Here is a 16764-nt window from a genome sequence, read left to right as displayed (position 1 = left end):
GTTGTATGAAAAACAACCACAGATAGCCCTTGGTTAACCTTGGTAATCGGGGCCAGATTTGCAACCACTAAGCCAGGGGTGTCAAACTTGTGGCGTCATGGCGGCGTCACGTGACATATCGGGACTTTTTTCCCCTTGGCTAAACTGGGTGGAGGCAGGGCCAGCACGTGATGCATCCAGCCAGTGGGCCACGAGTTTGACACCCCTACATTAAGCTAGGCAGTTTGTAAAGCAAAGCAAGATGTCATGGGACTACATTGCATAACAACAGCAATCTTGACACTTCACATGGCTGTCGTTAAGCAAAGATTGTGAGTCACTGAGAACCTCCTTGCAACTTCCAGCTGGCTTCCAACAATCAAACTCCAGGTGGCTTGAAAGCTGGCCAGTGGACAGGTATGTTCTTTATAAAAGGAACATTGCTTTATTCTATAAACCGCCTTCTGCTAATTTCTTACAATCGCCTTTCTTTTTACTATACATAACTTCTGCAATATTGGCACAATTTGGAAGGGAACAAATAAGAGAATGCCTCTGATGCCACTTTATACGATAAAAACATACATTTTGGCATTATATTTAAACTTCCACTGCAATCAGATGACGCTTCAGTATTTAGTTTGTAATTCTTTTTTTTTTTTAATCTACCTCAGTTGCATTTTTATTTTGTAAGCAGTTTAGACTAAAAAAAAATCAAAGTTGGTGGCATTTATTTTTTAAACTTTGAGCTTTAGTTGGATGAAGAGGGAAAGAAGAGAAAACATAGATTACATTTACACTTTCTTCCCATATATGACAGACATTGAAGGCTTTGTAAAGCATTCAATTATACAAAGGCATGCAGCAATTCACATTTCTAATAACTGCATTCCATTCACTTTTCAGCACATTCTAGGTGGGTGTTGCAGCGACACAATTATGTGAAGAACAGGAATTCAGATTAGCTTTCTTTTTCTCCTAATGTGTTCTCTTTCACAATTTCAGTGCTAATTTTAACATCCTCATAACTGACATAAAGTCAAATAAAAAAATTTAAACTGTAGCTGAACCATTATGTTTTAAAATGTTGGGCGGACTAAATCCAATGGGTACTGACCTTTGGTACTTTATGATCTATGATAGGAACCAGTAGAGTATGAAGAGTTAATTATTTAATGTGTGCCCTCTTTTTCTATCACTCTCCCCTCTCTGTTTTTTTGAACTAGCTAATCTGAGCTCACACGTTTTTGCCTTTGTTTCCCTAGAGGACACACAGAGACCAAAAGCTCCTTTGATTCCTCTCTGGAGGATTCAGTTAGTTAGGTGCTAGACTGCCTATCCATATATTGTATTTCCTATAAATAAATCTCCTTTGTTATAAAACCTGCTTTGGTAATCATTGCTCGGGTCAGATTCCTGCTCTCAGGAATGCTCATATGCCCACAAAGAATGCTTCAAGCGCCAATTTAAAGAAAAAGTTCAGCACTTTTCCTCTTTTAATTTGTTGCATAACATTTTTGGAACAATTCCATTGAAAGATATTGAATATATTTACAGATGTTTATAAATCATTGTTAACTGCAATACACACAACCTGCAGCAAATTTTTCTTCTTAAGCCACTTCCCTGTCTTTGCGGCATGTGGCCAAGTGAAGAAATTTGGATTACTTCTCCTTTTAATTAAAGTTTGCCACATGATCTGGGTTTGTGGCTGACAATAAGTACCACTATCTTCAACATGTCACGTTTGGTCCTAGTTTACACAAATCACGGAAAGCGTAAGAGGTTTGGTTTTGGCTTTGCATGAAGTGTTAACTCATTCAAAAACCACTATATAATTAACATGTGGAATTCATTATAACAAGTTGTCATGGCCACAAACTTGAGTAGAATTAAAAGGAGATTAGATGCCTTTATAGAGAACATATCTCTAGTCTTGAAGACTCAGTTTTACCTCCAAATCAAGGGCAGCATGAACGCTAATGCCACCTGCAGGGAAACACAGGTAAGGAAGGGTCCTATCTCAATCACCTACTCTGACCACTATGAGAAACAAAATAATGGATTAAAGAACAGTCTTGGCCTGATTGAGTAAGACTATTTTTGGGTTTGATTAATATGCAAAGCATGTCCCTTCTTCAACAAACCACGATTTTAAAAGTTGGCTTATTGATGTACAAACCAAACTCATAAAACATGAATTATATGAACCATATTACCATATATACTCGAATATAAGCCGATCCGAGTATAAGCCGAGGTCCCCAATTTTACCCCAAAAAACTGGGGTAAACTGGGGACTCGAGTATAAGCCGAGGGTGGGAAATGAGGCAGCTACCGGTCGGGGAAACCCTCCCTCCCTCAGCCGAGAAGGCTGGCGGCTCCCGCCCGCCTCTCACTGCACCGCAGGGCTTCCCGCTAATGCAAAAGCCCGCCAAGTTTGTGCCATCCGGTATAATGTGAAAAAGAAGAAGAAAAACTGAGATAAGTCAGATACTCGAGTATAAGAGGACGTTTTCAGCACAAAAAACGTGCTGAAAAACTCGGCTTATACTCGAATATATACGGTAATTCTAATTTGCACTCAAAAATAAAAAGCAGAAGTTTCCTATTGCCATACTAAGAAGAGAAGGAAACAGAACAAGTATATAAAGAGAGATCAAACCCCACTCCCTTTTAGTATTGGTGTTGTTACCTAGTTAGATAACGAAATGTCTGCAAGAAAACAACCAAGCTCAGAGAGCACCAAGGACCCCAGGGAACAATTAAAGATACAAGACCATAGCTCTCTGCAATTTGTTTCTATACATTGGTGTGCCATGTGAATCCAGCCCATCTGGTTCTTTCTATATGTCATGCAATCCCATAAAATTTGGGCAACTGAGAAAGCCATGTTTAAATTAACCATATATATCATACCATGCAAGCACAGCCAGTCTTTGCAATGATGTGGTTATCTTATCTCTTTATATGCAAAGGAACAAACATTTGCCAGATCACTACAGAGGAAACTAAAGGCAGAACAAAGCAATCAGTGTTATTATTTGCCATCACCATTTTGGTCTAGCAAGACTACCCGTGTTTCCCTGAAAATAAGATCCTGTCTTATATTTTTTTGAATCCCGAAATAATTGCTTGGCCTAATTTTCGGGGAGGTCTTATTATTTTGGGGCACGTGAAGGAAACCAGAGGAAATGGCACTCAAAAGCCCAATTGGGCTTATTATCAGGAGATGTCTTATTTTAGGGGAAACAGGTTATATTCTGGCTGATTCAGACAAATGCCATCCATGAGTGGAATAATCATGTCTTAGAACATAATCCATGCATAGGGTCAGAAAACTATGATGTAGATTTAATTGGTTATTTAATGTATGCTCTACTCAGCATACATTCCGAAATTCACACAGGGAACTTCAAAAATGGAACAATGGTAAAATCTACAAATACCGAACTTCAGATTATCTTTTCTGATATTTGATTGTTAACCAATCACAAGCTATGTTTTTGCTAATTCATACATTCTATCAAGCCAAATGTTGTCTGAATTGAGGTTAAGAATACACACCTATGCAAGTTTAATCAGCAGTATTACTTCCAACCATGCTTACTTCTTACGACGTATTTTAAGAATATTATTTTTATCCTTTTAAAAAACATGTGTTTAGCAAGACAGCCTGATTAATTAATAAGGTTATCCTCATTTTAGTAGAAGCATTATTTTTAATCACTGTACATTATGAAAGCATATTAACATTAGCAACATTTATATTGTAAAATACCCATCTGTTCTCTTTTTTTTAAAATGCTAACCATGCTGAATTTACTGAAGCTCAATGAATTTCAGTTCCAAATGTAACATTTTGTTTAAATATTCAACATAACATTTGTTAATTATTCACAGAGTTATCATATGAAAACCTCTGAGGAAGATTTATCGGCATTCTCTCTTGTCCCTCCTGTCCTACCTGATCTCGTGACTGTGGAAGAGAAGCTTGTAGGTTTAGGATTTGATTGAATAAAGGACTCTGCAGTACTGATTTTAGTAAACTTAATTTCTCCTCATTTGCTGAATCACCACGTTCTCGTAATTTTGCTTGCAGGCGTTCTACTGCCTGGAGGGCTCTGTGGATATCTGGGGAGGAAAAACATTCACTGTGACATACTATCTTCACCACGTTTATTACATTATGTGGTAGAAATCATTTTAAATATAAATATCATCACCCAAACTCCCAAGATGCTCAGAGATGTTGAAAAAACGTTTCAGACATAAATTCCATAAATTGTGATCATTGCACAAAGCCCAGACAACACATTAAATGACTTTTTACACGACTGTTTTAAATTATAATAAAAACCAAACAAAATTTGAAAAGAAGGCAGCCTTAATTCTTAAAGACAGGGTTTTATGCTTGTTCTATTTGTAACCCAACTCAATTTGATTCTTTTGCATTCCAACATCCATCTAGGAGGATTTGGGTTGATATTTTGCATCAGGAGAACATTAGAGCCAATACTGGGCAAGAGGGAGGAGATCTGCTCCCGCTTGAATATGCATATAGCAGCAACATCTGGAGAATAATGAAAGCAGTACTGGAGCATCACAAAACAAGTCCTGCTTTTTTTCTTTTCACAACGATTTTGTATTTTGTATTCCAATGCAAAAGGGATATAGTTTATATTGCAATGCGGCTTTTATCCTTTTAATTTATGCAATTAATTAAATTACTGCAAGTGCAACCCACACCCAAGCTGCTGTGGGTGTCCATGCATGCTTGGATCAGTGCCCAAACCCATATAGAATTGTTCACATAGTTAAATAAATAATTTCTGATATGCTATCATGACACACAAGTGAGGACTTAAGAGGGAGACAAATGATGAATCATTGATGACAATGGCATCACACTAATACCATGATTTACATTCAGGACACAAATACATCATTTTGTGTCACAGTGATTTGCTGTGGACCCTGTGCATACGCTCTGCTTTTTCTCCTTTGGACCCCACCCCAATGATTTATTTATTGAGGAATACTCCATTTATCTTTTCTTATGTTAGGAAGATCAATAGTTAAATTAACATGATTCTTCAACATAAGAATAAAACTGAGTCTATTTAATATATACTTAATTCTAAGTACGTTAAATATAGTTAGTATTTCTAAATGAACTTTATTATTATATCTTACCAATTGTTTCCAACATGGCTTTTGCTTAATTCCCACTTCACCAGATGTTAATTAATATAAGGTCTTCCTAAAAAAGAATTGGGAGAAAAGAAATGAACAATTTTAAATAAATATTATAAAAGTGATCTCAATTTTATTGGTCACCCTAAAAAAATATCCAAGACTGAAAGGAATCCATTACAATTACAAGTCAATTTTAATTCTGGTAGAAATACATCGTAATAAGTAAAAATGTCATCACAATACAGTGAGTTACATAAAACTTTATTCCCAACGTGTGTACTTTTTTGGGTCAGAAAAGCTTTAACAATGGCTCCCGTTTAACCATCTTATATGAAATAGTATCTGGTATTAATGTAAATGCAGTTTCTGAATTCCTCTATGAGGAAAAGAGATGTAGAGAAAGAAAGATGTTAAGAAAATAGAAGTAGAAAGCTATGTAGTTACTTTTCCTGAATCTCAGTCCCTGTGCATGGTTTTTTTTTAAATATTAGTGGTTGCTATTTTTCATAAAAATATTAGTGATCCAAAGAAAACATATATCTCATTAATATCTGAAACTAAGATACACCTATGAGAAGCAAACTAAATGTTAAAATGTTATCCATCAAGATAAAACATGTTTTTGTACCAAGAGGCTCTTAGCCCAGAACAGCTGTCAGCCTTCAGCTGACTAATCCCCTGGATTTTCAAGGTCTGTTATCTACCACATACTATTTTAACTATTTTACTACACATTCATCATTTCATCAAAAAGGTAACATGCACCACTAATCTCGTCTACCAGCTATAAGACTTCTCTGCAGATATAATTTCCAATGAAAAGTTTCATGCATTCATCAACAGTCCCATTTCATGAATCCTTTTTAGATAAATACCTCAGAAACTATAAGCTCATAGCGTCAGATTAACCAACATGCAATGCCAAAGATAGCCAGTTTCATAATAAGCTTTACCTCAGAGCTGTTAGTGACTTTCAAGGCTTGCTAAAGCTAACACCGATATCCAGGCTAAGATGTTCATTGGATATCACAAAAGAGCAGCTTCTCCTCATGAGGTATGTAGGGAAGCTTCTTGCACTCAGAGTGCTAACTTTACAACAGCTAGAAAATGCTGGGAAAACAAGTAATCTGTTCCTACTAAAAAAAGAAGGTGAGATAATGTATATATGTACATGTGTATGCATGTAAGTATGTATTTTATATAGTTGCCTATCTCACATATGTGACTCTAGGCAGCTTACAATGCAGAACATAAAAACTTAGAGCAGCCAAGCATCATTCAACCAATTAACTACACAGCCAGGAGTCAGGGACAAAACCAACTTTACAAGGCCAGATGGAAGGTCAGCAAAAATGGGACCAATTTAATCTCAGGAGGGATGGTGTTTCAAAGGGCAGGTGCCAAGGCAGAAAAGGCTCTGTTTCTTAGCCCTCACAGTTGGCATTTTTTTAGCCAATGGTACCCAAAACATGCCCCTCCTGCCAGGTTGGATAAGATGGGGTAGGACAATTTGGGAGAGACAATCAGTGAGTCACTCAGTCCCAAGCCATTAAGAGTTTTAAAAGTAACAACCAGCACCTTAGATTATACCCAGAACCACACTGGAAGCCAATGTACCTTGCAGAGTAATGATGTTACATGCCCCAAATAAACAGCACTAGTTTATGATTGGTTATTGATTAGTATCTAAGCCTGTGATGGCGAACCTATGGCATGCATGCCAAAGGTGGCATGCAGAGCCCTCTGCGTGCATGCATGCCGTCACCAGCTGCTCTTTTGGTTTCCGGCGCACGCATGCATGCAGGCCAGCTGATCTTCGCATGTGCTGGAGCCCCGGGAAACCCGAAGACCAGGTGCCCAGCATGCGCAATGGTACTGGCAAGCTGGTCTTTGGGTTTCCAGGGCTGCAGTGTGCATGCACATTCCGGTTTGGGCACTCGGTACCGAAAAGGTTCGCTATCACTAATCTAAGCAAACTGCAAGTCCTCAGCTGAAGTCTTATTATGACCTCAGCCATGACTACCATGGGAACTGTCACATTAAAACAGGTGTTTCTCTACTTAGCTACTGAGGCCACCATCCATAATTTACAGAGCCAAGATATGTAAGGCCAGCACACAAGTCTTAATTATTTGTGCTCTTTTTTATCCAACTTGCTGCCTCAGGAAATACATCTGGCTCCATCAATGTATCTCTTTCACCATCAGATAATTACATTTGCACTGTACTGTTTTCATAAAAAGTTTTGAGACTTCAGCTTCTGGCTGATTCAATTCTGGATCTATTAAATTTGTGTTTTCATGGCTTATGTGAACATAAGTAGGTATGTTCACAATTGAGCACAATTACATATTATTATTTGATTTAAACATGGTCATTCTCCTTCAGCTAAAAATACTGTGTTTGTAATTCAATGAAAATATATTGAATAAAAATAAATGAATAAAAATATGAAGTTTTTAAAAAATAATTGTTTTGCATCTGCAATCTAGAGAAAACATATATACATACAAGTGATAACACATTGCTTTTTAATTATTTATTTGTTTTAAGAATTAATACAGCTGTTCCACTCACAACTTGCAACTCTGGGCAAAAAAAACTCTAAATTAAAAAAACAATTAAGTCAGACAATAAATGCAGTATAGAATCAATATAACAAAATATGATTAATACACAGCCAAGGCAAATACCATTTCTTAAAACAAAATGGTCTCTTTCGTTATCTTGCTCCCATGCACAGGAAACAAACCAGGTCTTCTCAACTTAACAAAAGGTTAGTGGACTCATTCCAAAAGTCAGGCACAGCAACAGAGAAGACCTATCTCCTAGATCAGGAGTCCCCAACCCTAGTTTGTGAACCAGCACCAGTCTGCAGCATGCCAGAAACCAGGCTGCACAAACAACCCATCCACAGGATGCAGGTAACACGCAAAACCACGTGTAGAAAACCCATGGAACCAATCCCTGGTGCCCAAAAGGTTGGGGCCCACTGTCCTAGACCCAAGCCTATGCTGTTTTAAAAATGGACTTTGAGCATGTCCACACCACCAGCCTTGAATAAGGCTTTCTAGATGCACTATCTGAGGGAGCTCTTCAATGAATTTGCAAGCTTCTTCAGGATATTTGAGTCTTTGTTCTGGAAGGGAAAAAGGATTGGATAGAAAGGAGGGGAGTGGAATTTCATTGAGTCTATATTATCATCAGATACTGGAGACTGATAAGAGTCATAAGGATGGAGCATCTGATTTGAAAAGTAGAAACAAACAGCTGCTGGATAGTCTCCTTTCAGTGCATATAACAACATTTAGATCAGGGGTAGTCAACCTTTTTATACCTACCGCCCACTTATGTATCTCTGTTAAAGGTAAAGGTAAAGGTTCCCCTCGCATGTATGTGCTAGTCGTTCCCGACTCTAACTGCTAGGTTGGCAGAAGCTGGGACAAGTAACAGGAGCTCACCCCATCACACGGCAGCACTAGGATTCGAACCGCTGAGCTGCCGACCTTTTTATCGACAAGCTCAACGTCCTAACCCCTGATCCACCGCGTGTCCCTTGTATCTGTTAGGAGTAAAATTTTCTAACCGCCCACCGGTTCCACAGTAATGCGCCGTGTATCGTTGTCTGCGCATGCCTCTCACGCATCATGGATTGGGTTGGGAGGGGGGGCTACCAGCTCTGCTTGTCTGTTACAGCTGGGTGGTGTGGGGGGAGATGCGCGAGCTATTCTGGGATGAGGCTCTTTTGTTTGCGGTCGCACTATAGCGCCATTTAGTTTCACTTATGTAACGTGAACTAAACTTATGTGCAAGCGATACAAATAGTATATCTTCAGAAATTTAAATTGTCATGAAGAATTTTATGAAAACCTAATGAAAATGTTTTTAAAGAATGCTATAATTTTTTTTTAAAAAGTCAATTAAATTAAAAAAAAAAAGGAAAGTGTTTCAGTACTTTCATGTCACTCATGCCCTCGTCATTTCCCGCCTGGACTACTGTAACACTCTCTACATGGGGCTCCTCTTGAAAGGCACCCGGAGGCTCCAACTGGTCCAGAATGCGGCTGCGCGGGTGATAGAGGGAGCCACCCGTGGCTCCCATATAACACCTCTCCTGCGCAAGCTGCACTGGTTGCCGATGGTCTTCCGGATGCAATTCAAGGTGTTGGTAACTACCTTTAAAGTGCTCCATGGCTTAGGACTGGGCTATTTACGGGACCGCCTGCTGCCACCGATAGCCTCCCATCGACCTGTGCACTCCCACAGGGAGGGTCTCCTCAGGGTGCCGTCAGCCAAACGATGCCGGCTGGAGACCCCCAGGGGGAGAGCCTTCTCTGTGGGGGCACCTACCCTCTGGAACGAGCTTCCTCCGGGATTACGATCACTCCCCGACTTCCGGACCTTCTGACGTGAGCTCAAGACCCTTTTATTCCATCGCACGGGGCTGGCCTAATGGGTTATGGTTTTTAATTGGGGTTTTGCTATTGATTTTTAATAGTTTTAATGTTTAGCCAAATTTGAATTAGATTTTTATAGTGTTTTTTAATCTATTTATGTATATTGTTTTATACTGGCTGTAAACCGCCCTGAGTCCTTCGGGAGAAGGGCGGTGTAGAAATTTAATAAACTAAATTAAACTAAGTATTGGACAAAAACCCTACCGCCCACCAGGAAAGCTGGAACTACCACTAGTGGGCAGTAGGGACCAGGCTGACTACCACTGGTTTAGATGCTTTAAGTTAGGCACTGGTTGAATGATGCTCCTATTTCTATAGATTAAGTGGCAGTATCCTTGGGAAGCCCAGATGATTTCAGACGTCTCTCCCTATTTGATCAACAGAATAAAATGAGCAAGTCACCTAGTTAAGTATATTCCCCTGGATCTAAGTGGGCTACTGTAATCACCATCATCTTTATGAATCCACTGGGAACTGAACACAAGTCAAATGGAAGAACCATGAACAGATGGTGAACTGCTAGTATTCTACAATGTGCTCCTGGTGTTTGAATTCTTGTGTAATCTTGAGGCTGGAGCATCTGATTTGAAAAGCAGAAACAAACAGCTGCTGGATAGTCTCCTTTCAGTGCATATAACAACATTTAGATCAGGGGTAGTCAACCTTTAAATACCTACCGCCCACTTATGTATCTCTGTTAAAGGTAAAGGTAAAGGTTCCCCTCGCATGTATGTGCTAGTCGTTCCCGACTCTAACTGCTAGGTTGGCAGAAGCTGGGACAAGTAACAGGAGCTCACCCCATCACACGGCAGCACTAGGATTCGAACCGCTGAGCTGCCGACCTTTTGATCGACAAGCTCAACGTCCTAACCCCTGATCCACCGCGTGTCCCTTGTATCTCTGTTAGGAGTAAAATTTTCTAACCGCCCACCGGTTCCACAGTAATGCGCCGTGTATCGTTGTCTGCACATGCCTCTCACGCATCATGGATTGGGTTGGGAGGGGGGGCTACCAGCTCTGCTTGTCTGTTACAGCTGGGTGGTGTGGGGGGAGATGCACGAGCTATTCTGGGATGAGGCTCTTTTGTTTGCGGTCGCACTATAGCGCCATTTAGTTTCACTTATGTAACGTGAACTAAACTTATGTGCAAGCGATACAAATAGTATATGTTCAGAAATTTAAATTGTCATGAAGAATTTTATGAAAACCTAATGAAAATGTTTTTAAAGAATGCTATAAAAAAATTTTTTAAAGTCAATTAAATAAAAAAAAAAAGGAAAGTGCTTCAGTACTTTCATGTCACTCATGCCCTCGTCATTTCCCGCCTGGACTACTGTAACGCTCTCTACATGGGGCTCCTCTTGAAGGGCACCCAGAGGCTCCAACTGGTCCAGAATGCGGCTGCACGGGTGATAGAGGGAGCCACCCGTGGCTCCCATATAACACCTCTCCTGCGCAAGCTGCACTGGTTGCCGGTGGTCTTCCGGATGCAATTCAAGGTGTTGGTAACCATCTTTAAAGCGCTCCATGGCTTAGGACCGGGCTATTTACGGGACCGCCTGCTGCCACCGATAGCCTCCCATCGACCTGTGCACTCCCACAGGGAGGGTCTCCTCAGGGTGCCGTCAGCCAAACGATGCCGGCTGGAGACCCCCAGGGGGAGAGCCTTCTCTGTGGGGGCACCTACCCTCTGGAACGAGCTTCCTCCGGGATTACGATCACTCCCCGACTTCCGGACCTTCCGACGTGAGCTCAAGACCCTTTTATTCCATCGCACGGGGCTGGCCTAATGGGTTATGGTTTTTAATTGGGGTTTTACTATTGATTTTTAATAGTTTTAATGTTTAGCCAAATTTGAATTAGATTTTTATAGTGTTTTTTAATCTATTTATGTATATTGTTTTATACTGGCTGTAAACCGCCCTGAGTCCTTCGGGAGAAGGGCAGTATAGAAATTTAATAAACTAAATTAAACTAAGTATTGGACAAAAACCCTACCGCCCACCAGGAAAGCTGGAACTACCACTAGTGGGCAGTAGGGACCAGGCTGACTACCACTGGTTTAGATGCTTTCAGTTAGGCACTGGTTGAATGATGCTCCTATTTCTATAGATTAAGTGGCAGTATCCTTGGGAAGCCCAGATGATTTCAGACGTCTCTCCCTATTTGATCAACAGAATAAAATGAGCAAGTCACCTAGTTAAGTATATTCCCCTGGATCTAAGTGGGCTACTGTAATCACCATCATCTTTATGAATCCACTGGGAACTGAACACAAGTCAAATGGAAGAACCATGAACAGATGGTGAACTGCTAGTATTCTACAATGTGCTCCTGGTGTTTGAATTCTTGTGTAATCTTGAGGCTGGATCATTTGGGGGCGGGGGGGGGGGACTTTTATCACTTTATGATGGATTTCAGAGCTTTCATCCAAACTATTTGATGTCACTCACTTCAGATCCAGGATGTTATACCATTCTCTGCTCTTCTTAGGAACAATGAATTATGGAATATCAGCCCAAGAATGTCTCATCTTTGGAGATTTATCCAATCATTTGTACAGTCAAAAGATGATTTAAGCCTTCAGGATGTTTTGTTGCCTTATGAGTGAATGAAGAATGAGGTGGAGCAATATTGATATAGGCTAGTGGATTTTATGATATGGCCCTATGAGACTGTATTTAGGAAACATGCATCATTATGACAGTTCACAGATGGATGAGTTCCATTAGCCTCTTGCATACACGGAGGTTGTAACTATTGCTGTTGTCTGCATATTTGCTCTGGATGTTAGTGGAAGGCATTCTTCCCCAAACTGAAGCTGAGGCTGATGTGATTTGTTTTGGAAACTTTGCCTCTTCCAGAGTGAGATGAGTGTTTTGAATCAGGGTTCAGCTACAACTGAGGAAATGGAAGATGTAGCTTGATAGTCTACAGACTTTGCTATGAAACATTTTAGATTAGGGACAGGCCTTTTGTTTTCACCTATTCTCAATTAGATCTTACGGACTTTCTTACAAAATTGTGAGAAGTCTTTTTTTGAACTAATAAATTAGAGCATTAGCTATTTTACGTTTTGTCTTCTCTTTGGACCATTAACCTTCCTTCTTATCTCTCTGGTCCTGTCTGAATGTCACAACTGATGTCTGAATCAGTTGTGATATGGGGTGGAGATTGGGTTTTTCTCCATTCGATTGTTTGCCTCTTTTCCTTTTCGGATGGCAGCCTGAGCCTCAATCTCCATGGTGAGAGTCTGGAGGAAAAAGGAGGAAGGTGTGGAAGAGTTTCCTTCTTCCTACACTTTGATCAAGTTGTAGAATTCCAGAATGCTGTTTTCCAGGTGTTGTTGTCATTTTGTTCTTATCACTACAGTGGCCAGAAATTTCTGAGGAGTGGGAGGCTAGGCGGCTTTTTAAGAAGAAGAATTTGGTGGAGCCAACTGAAGAGATGGAAGAGTGCTCATCCTTCAGCCAAGTACAGTGGATTGAACCAAGGACACCAAGTGCCAACTTCCATGTTGCCCAGGCTATCTAGCCGTGGAAGTATGGCAATGATCCCTAGCATGTCTAAACATCATGCCTCTAGTGGCTAGCAACTTAACAATCCTTGACATCAAGCTATATACCCCAGTGAAAACTGGATCGGTACTGGGAAAAGAAACAATGTCAATAACTTTTCTAGCCCTGCTTTTGGTGCGAGTCTGAAGCAGACACTGTTGAACATTCTGGGTCTGGTTCAGTGCAATTTTAGGACAATGATTTGACTGTTAAAAAGAAAATAGCAACAAAAGGAATTTAGCAAAATGCAATACATCATACTAATGAGAAATGTAGTGGGCATGTAGTGTCATTTCAAAATTGGATTAATTTTAAGACAATCTTTGTGTTAGAAAAAGGTACCACCGCTGTAAATATTATTTTGGCTCTCTTAATGTCATTCTATCCGCTTTCCAAATACAACCATTCTCCATCTGAAAACACAGTTATGATAGATGTTCACCAGCCTTCTATAGCAAGCCATTTTAAGCGGCCTTTGTAAAGGTCCATATTTTTATCACTCACATTTTTAATTTTTATACTTTCTTCTAACGTGCTAAAAACCATCAAGGAAACATGAAATCTCCTCCTTTAAAAGAGTGTAACTAGTCTGCAAAATACAAGAATTACTGTTTACACCCAATGGATAACAAAAAACATAATCTGGATACAACAGCTTTTGCAAATGCAGGAAAGCCTATAGAAAACCACCATGTAATCAAAGTGTCCCTATTTATATCAATATTGACAAATTAACTGCCTGAAAATACCTGCTTATAATTTAATTTACTTCTGAGTTAAACTTCTTTGTTTTTTTGCCTGGGCCTTTGATAACCTTTGATCTTATTAGAAGAGCAAACAAGATGGCGGAAGCCTGTGTAGTAACACAAAATATGCCACTACAGTGAACCAGCATAAACAGCAAGATCCCAATGAGCTAAACACTGTAGTTTAATTTATTGGGTTATCCATCATCGTGCCTGTAATTTCACTGTGTAGTTTTGCCATTTGCAAAAAAGAACAAATATATACCAATGTCCATTAATATGATGACATTTATTTTAGTGAGTGCATTGAATTTGATTATTAATTTTTTTAATGGATTCTACCTTGTAAAGAAAATACAAGGGAGCTTTATAGCCAAGTCATACTGAAAATCTATTTGTTTTATGTAAATGTTAATGAAGTATGTCTCTTAAAAGACATGCTGCTTTAATGCAATATGTTTAATATGTTATTTTTATTATGCAATCATAAAAATGCATTTATACGTGAAAAAATGCATATACTTAATTTGAAGCATAAATCTATTTTATATAAATATTTAAAGGCTCTATATTATTTATTTAAAAATTCCCAAGTTATTTGATATACTCAATGTTTCTAAATCCATGTCTTAAAAACAAACAAACAAGTAGCACCCTATTTCTAAGAAATGTTTTAATGTTCTAGTGATCTCCATAGCACAGCATTAAAATATGCTTATTCTATAATTTAACTGATAATTATACATTGCATAATATCAAAATTCAACTACTGCATACAAACAAGTTTTACCTCTTCTTTCTGTACTTACTATAGATAGAAATATATACTGACATACTGAAATATAGCTTTGCCTAGATTATTCTCTGTTGAATTTAACAAATATTTCTAAATCAATGCATCCAAGTCAATGGATTGTGCAACTATCCAAGAAACAGTTAAATGGTGGAGAATATTTTAGCCCAGAGTTTGAAATTAAAAAATTAAGGGGCTTGCCAAGAAAATAAAGAGTGCATGATTAAAATTATTTAACAATTCATAATGTCTTATAATTCAGTGTAGTCCTACTATGAAGACTTCAGTTTCCCCACCTTTTCAATTAATAATTGAAACAATTACTAATGAATTATGTTTTCCAGTAATGAGATCCCAGAATTTTTGCTATTTTGGATTAATATGGAGTGCAGATGCAGCAGAGCTGGCTAATGTTTATCACTCTACAATTGTGTTCATAAATGCCCTTCTTATTCTACTGTGATCACATCTGAAGTAATTATCAGTTTCTTGATTATCTACTCTCAGTTACTGCAGAAAAAGCCAACTCCACTTACAGCTACTCATTGGAGGGGGGAAAAGAGTGAAATGCATCTTATCCCTATTTCTAGCAATGATAAACATAGGAGAGGGATCAACAGACTCAAGCTTCTGTACTAAATAAAGTCTTTACTACTGTACTGCGTTTCCTCCAGTTTTAATGCACTGAAGTTCAAAGATGCAGGTCTCGATTTATTCCCAATTATTTTACAGAAAAGAAACTATGAAAAGCTCCCCGCCTAAAGGAGGATGCTGTTTTTAATCTGCATAACTGACTCCAACCCAAGTGCTGCGCATGCAACCCAGGACAGATCTCCCCTCCCTTTCTCAGCCATACAACTTCTTTTTCACTTTGTGACGTGCTTAAAACAGAGGCCGGCTGATCCACCATATACACACACACAAAACACATACACACCCATACTAAAGCATTACCCAAGACTCTTATGGCACACCAGAGTTTCGGAAGGATAAAGTTGCAGTACACGAGTGGGAGTAAGGGGGAAGGGGGGCAGGGAGGGTCATATAAACGGCCAAGCTAGAGGGAAGAAGTGAAGGGGGGGGAGAAGGCATACAATATTAATACAGAAATTCCTTCACCCACCCCTAATTCAATGAATCCAACTCAAGCAGACGAAATAGCCCTTTTGTTGACATCCACTTTCTTCCCTAGACAGGCACCGAAGCCAAACCAAATAGCATCTCCTCGGATCTTCCCGCAGTTCGATGAGGACCCGGCTTACCCCTCCCCTTGCAACCCCCCTCCCCCACACACACACGCCAACACATATACACACAAACGTAGAGGAGACCCAGTTGCTGGAATTCGGCCAGCCCAGCCAGCTTCCCCAGAAGAAGCAACAGGCGGCCTAAAACCTTCCCTTGGCCGCGCCAGCAAAGCTACTAGGCTGGCCTCCTCCGGACCCGCCTCCACCGAGGGCACGGTGGGAGGGGGGGGCTGCCCTCCGCCAGCCTTACGACGCCCCCTCCCCAGAGAAAAGCCTCGGCCGCCCCTCTCTTCCGCTGCCCCCGGGCGCTACTCCCTTAAACCTAAAGCGGAGCGGTCTATCTGCTAGTATTTTGGGAAGGGCTGGGAGGCTTCCCCACCACCACCATTCCCCAGCCTTTCGGGAGGGAGAGGGCGCTTCCCCTTCCCTCCTGAAAATAAGAATCCCCCCCCTCCCCGCCGCCGCAAGAGTAACAATCATAACAACCAGGGCTGGCAAAGCGCCTCACCAGCAGCAGCGGCGGCAGCGGCAGCCGGCGGGAACAAAAGCGAGCGCGGGGCGATGAGAAGGCTCGCCCCGGGCGGAGCTTCCACGCCGCTTCTGCATTCCGAGAAGCAGCAGCAGCAGCGGAGGCGGCGACGGCGGCCCCCCTCCCTGGAGCCCTGCTGCTGCCCTCCCTTTCCCCCTGTGGAGCTGTTGGAGTCCCGCACCTCGGGGCGTGTGTACGGAGGCAGCGGGCAATTGCTTAGCTTTGGGGTGAAGGCTCGGGTTGCTGCTGCCTCCTCC

The 16764-nt window shown here is 40.5% G+C and overlaps 1 protein-coding gene across 1 annotated transcript in view; it reads right to left on the bottom strand.

Annotated features, from left to right (window-relative positions):
* The window catches only part of MPDZ (multiple PDZ domain crumbs cell polarity complex component), a 112766-nt gene extending 96006 nt beyond the window's left edge, over positions 1-16760 (bottom strand). The window contains exons 1-3 of the mRNA XM_058168056.1: positions 16487-16760; positions 5176-5242; positions 3947-4113 (exon numbers count right to left, since the gene is read on the bottom strand). Coding sequence (XP_058024039.1) covers positions 3947-4113; positions 5176-5191 — 183 coding nt within the window. The 5' untranslated portion in view covers positions 5192-5242; positions 16487-16760. The remainder of the gene's footprint in view (positions 1-3946; positions 4114-5175; positions 5243-16486) is intronic.
* Between the last annotated feature and the right edge of the window lie 4 nt (positions 16761-16764).

This window comes from Ahaetulla prasina, chromosome 2 (assembly GCF_028640845.1).
Source record: "Ahaetulla prasina isolate Xishuangbanna chromosome 2, ASM2864084v1, whole genome shotgun sequence".
Classification (NCBI taxonomy): domain Eukaryota; kingdom Metazoa; phylum Chordata; class Lepidosauria; order Squamata; family Colubridae; genus Ahaetulla; species Ahaetulla prasina.
The sequence above is the reverse complement of the archived record's forward strand: the minus strand, read 5'-3'. Positions and strand labels throughout refer to the sequence as shown.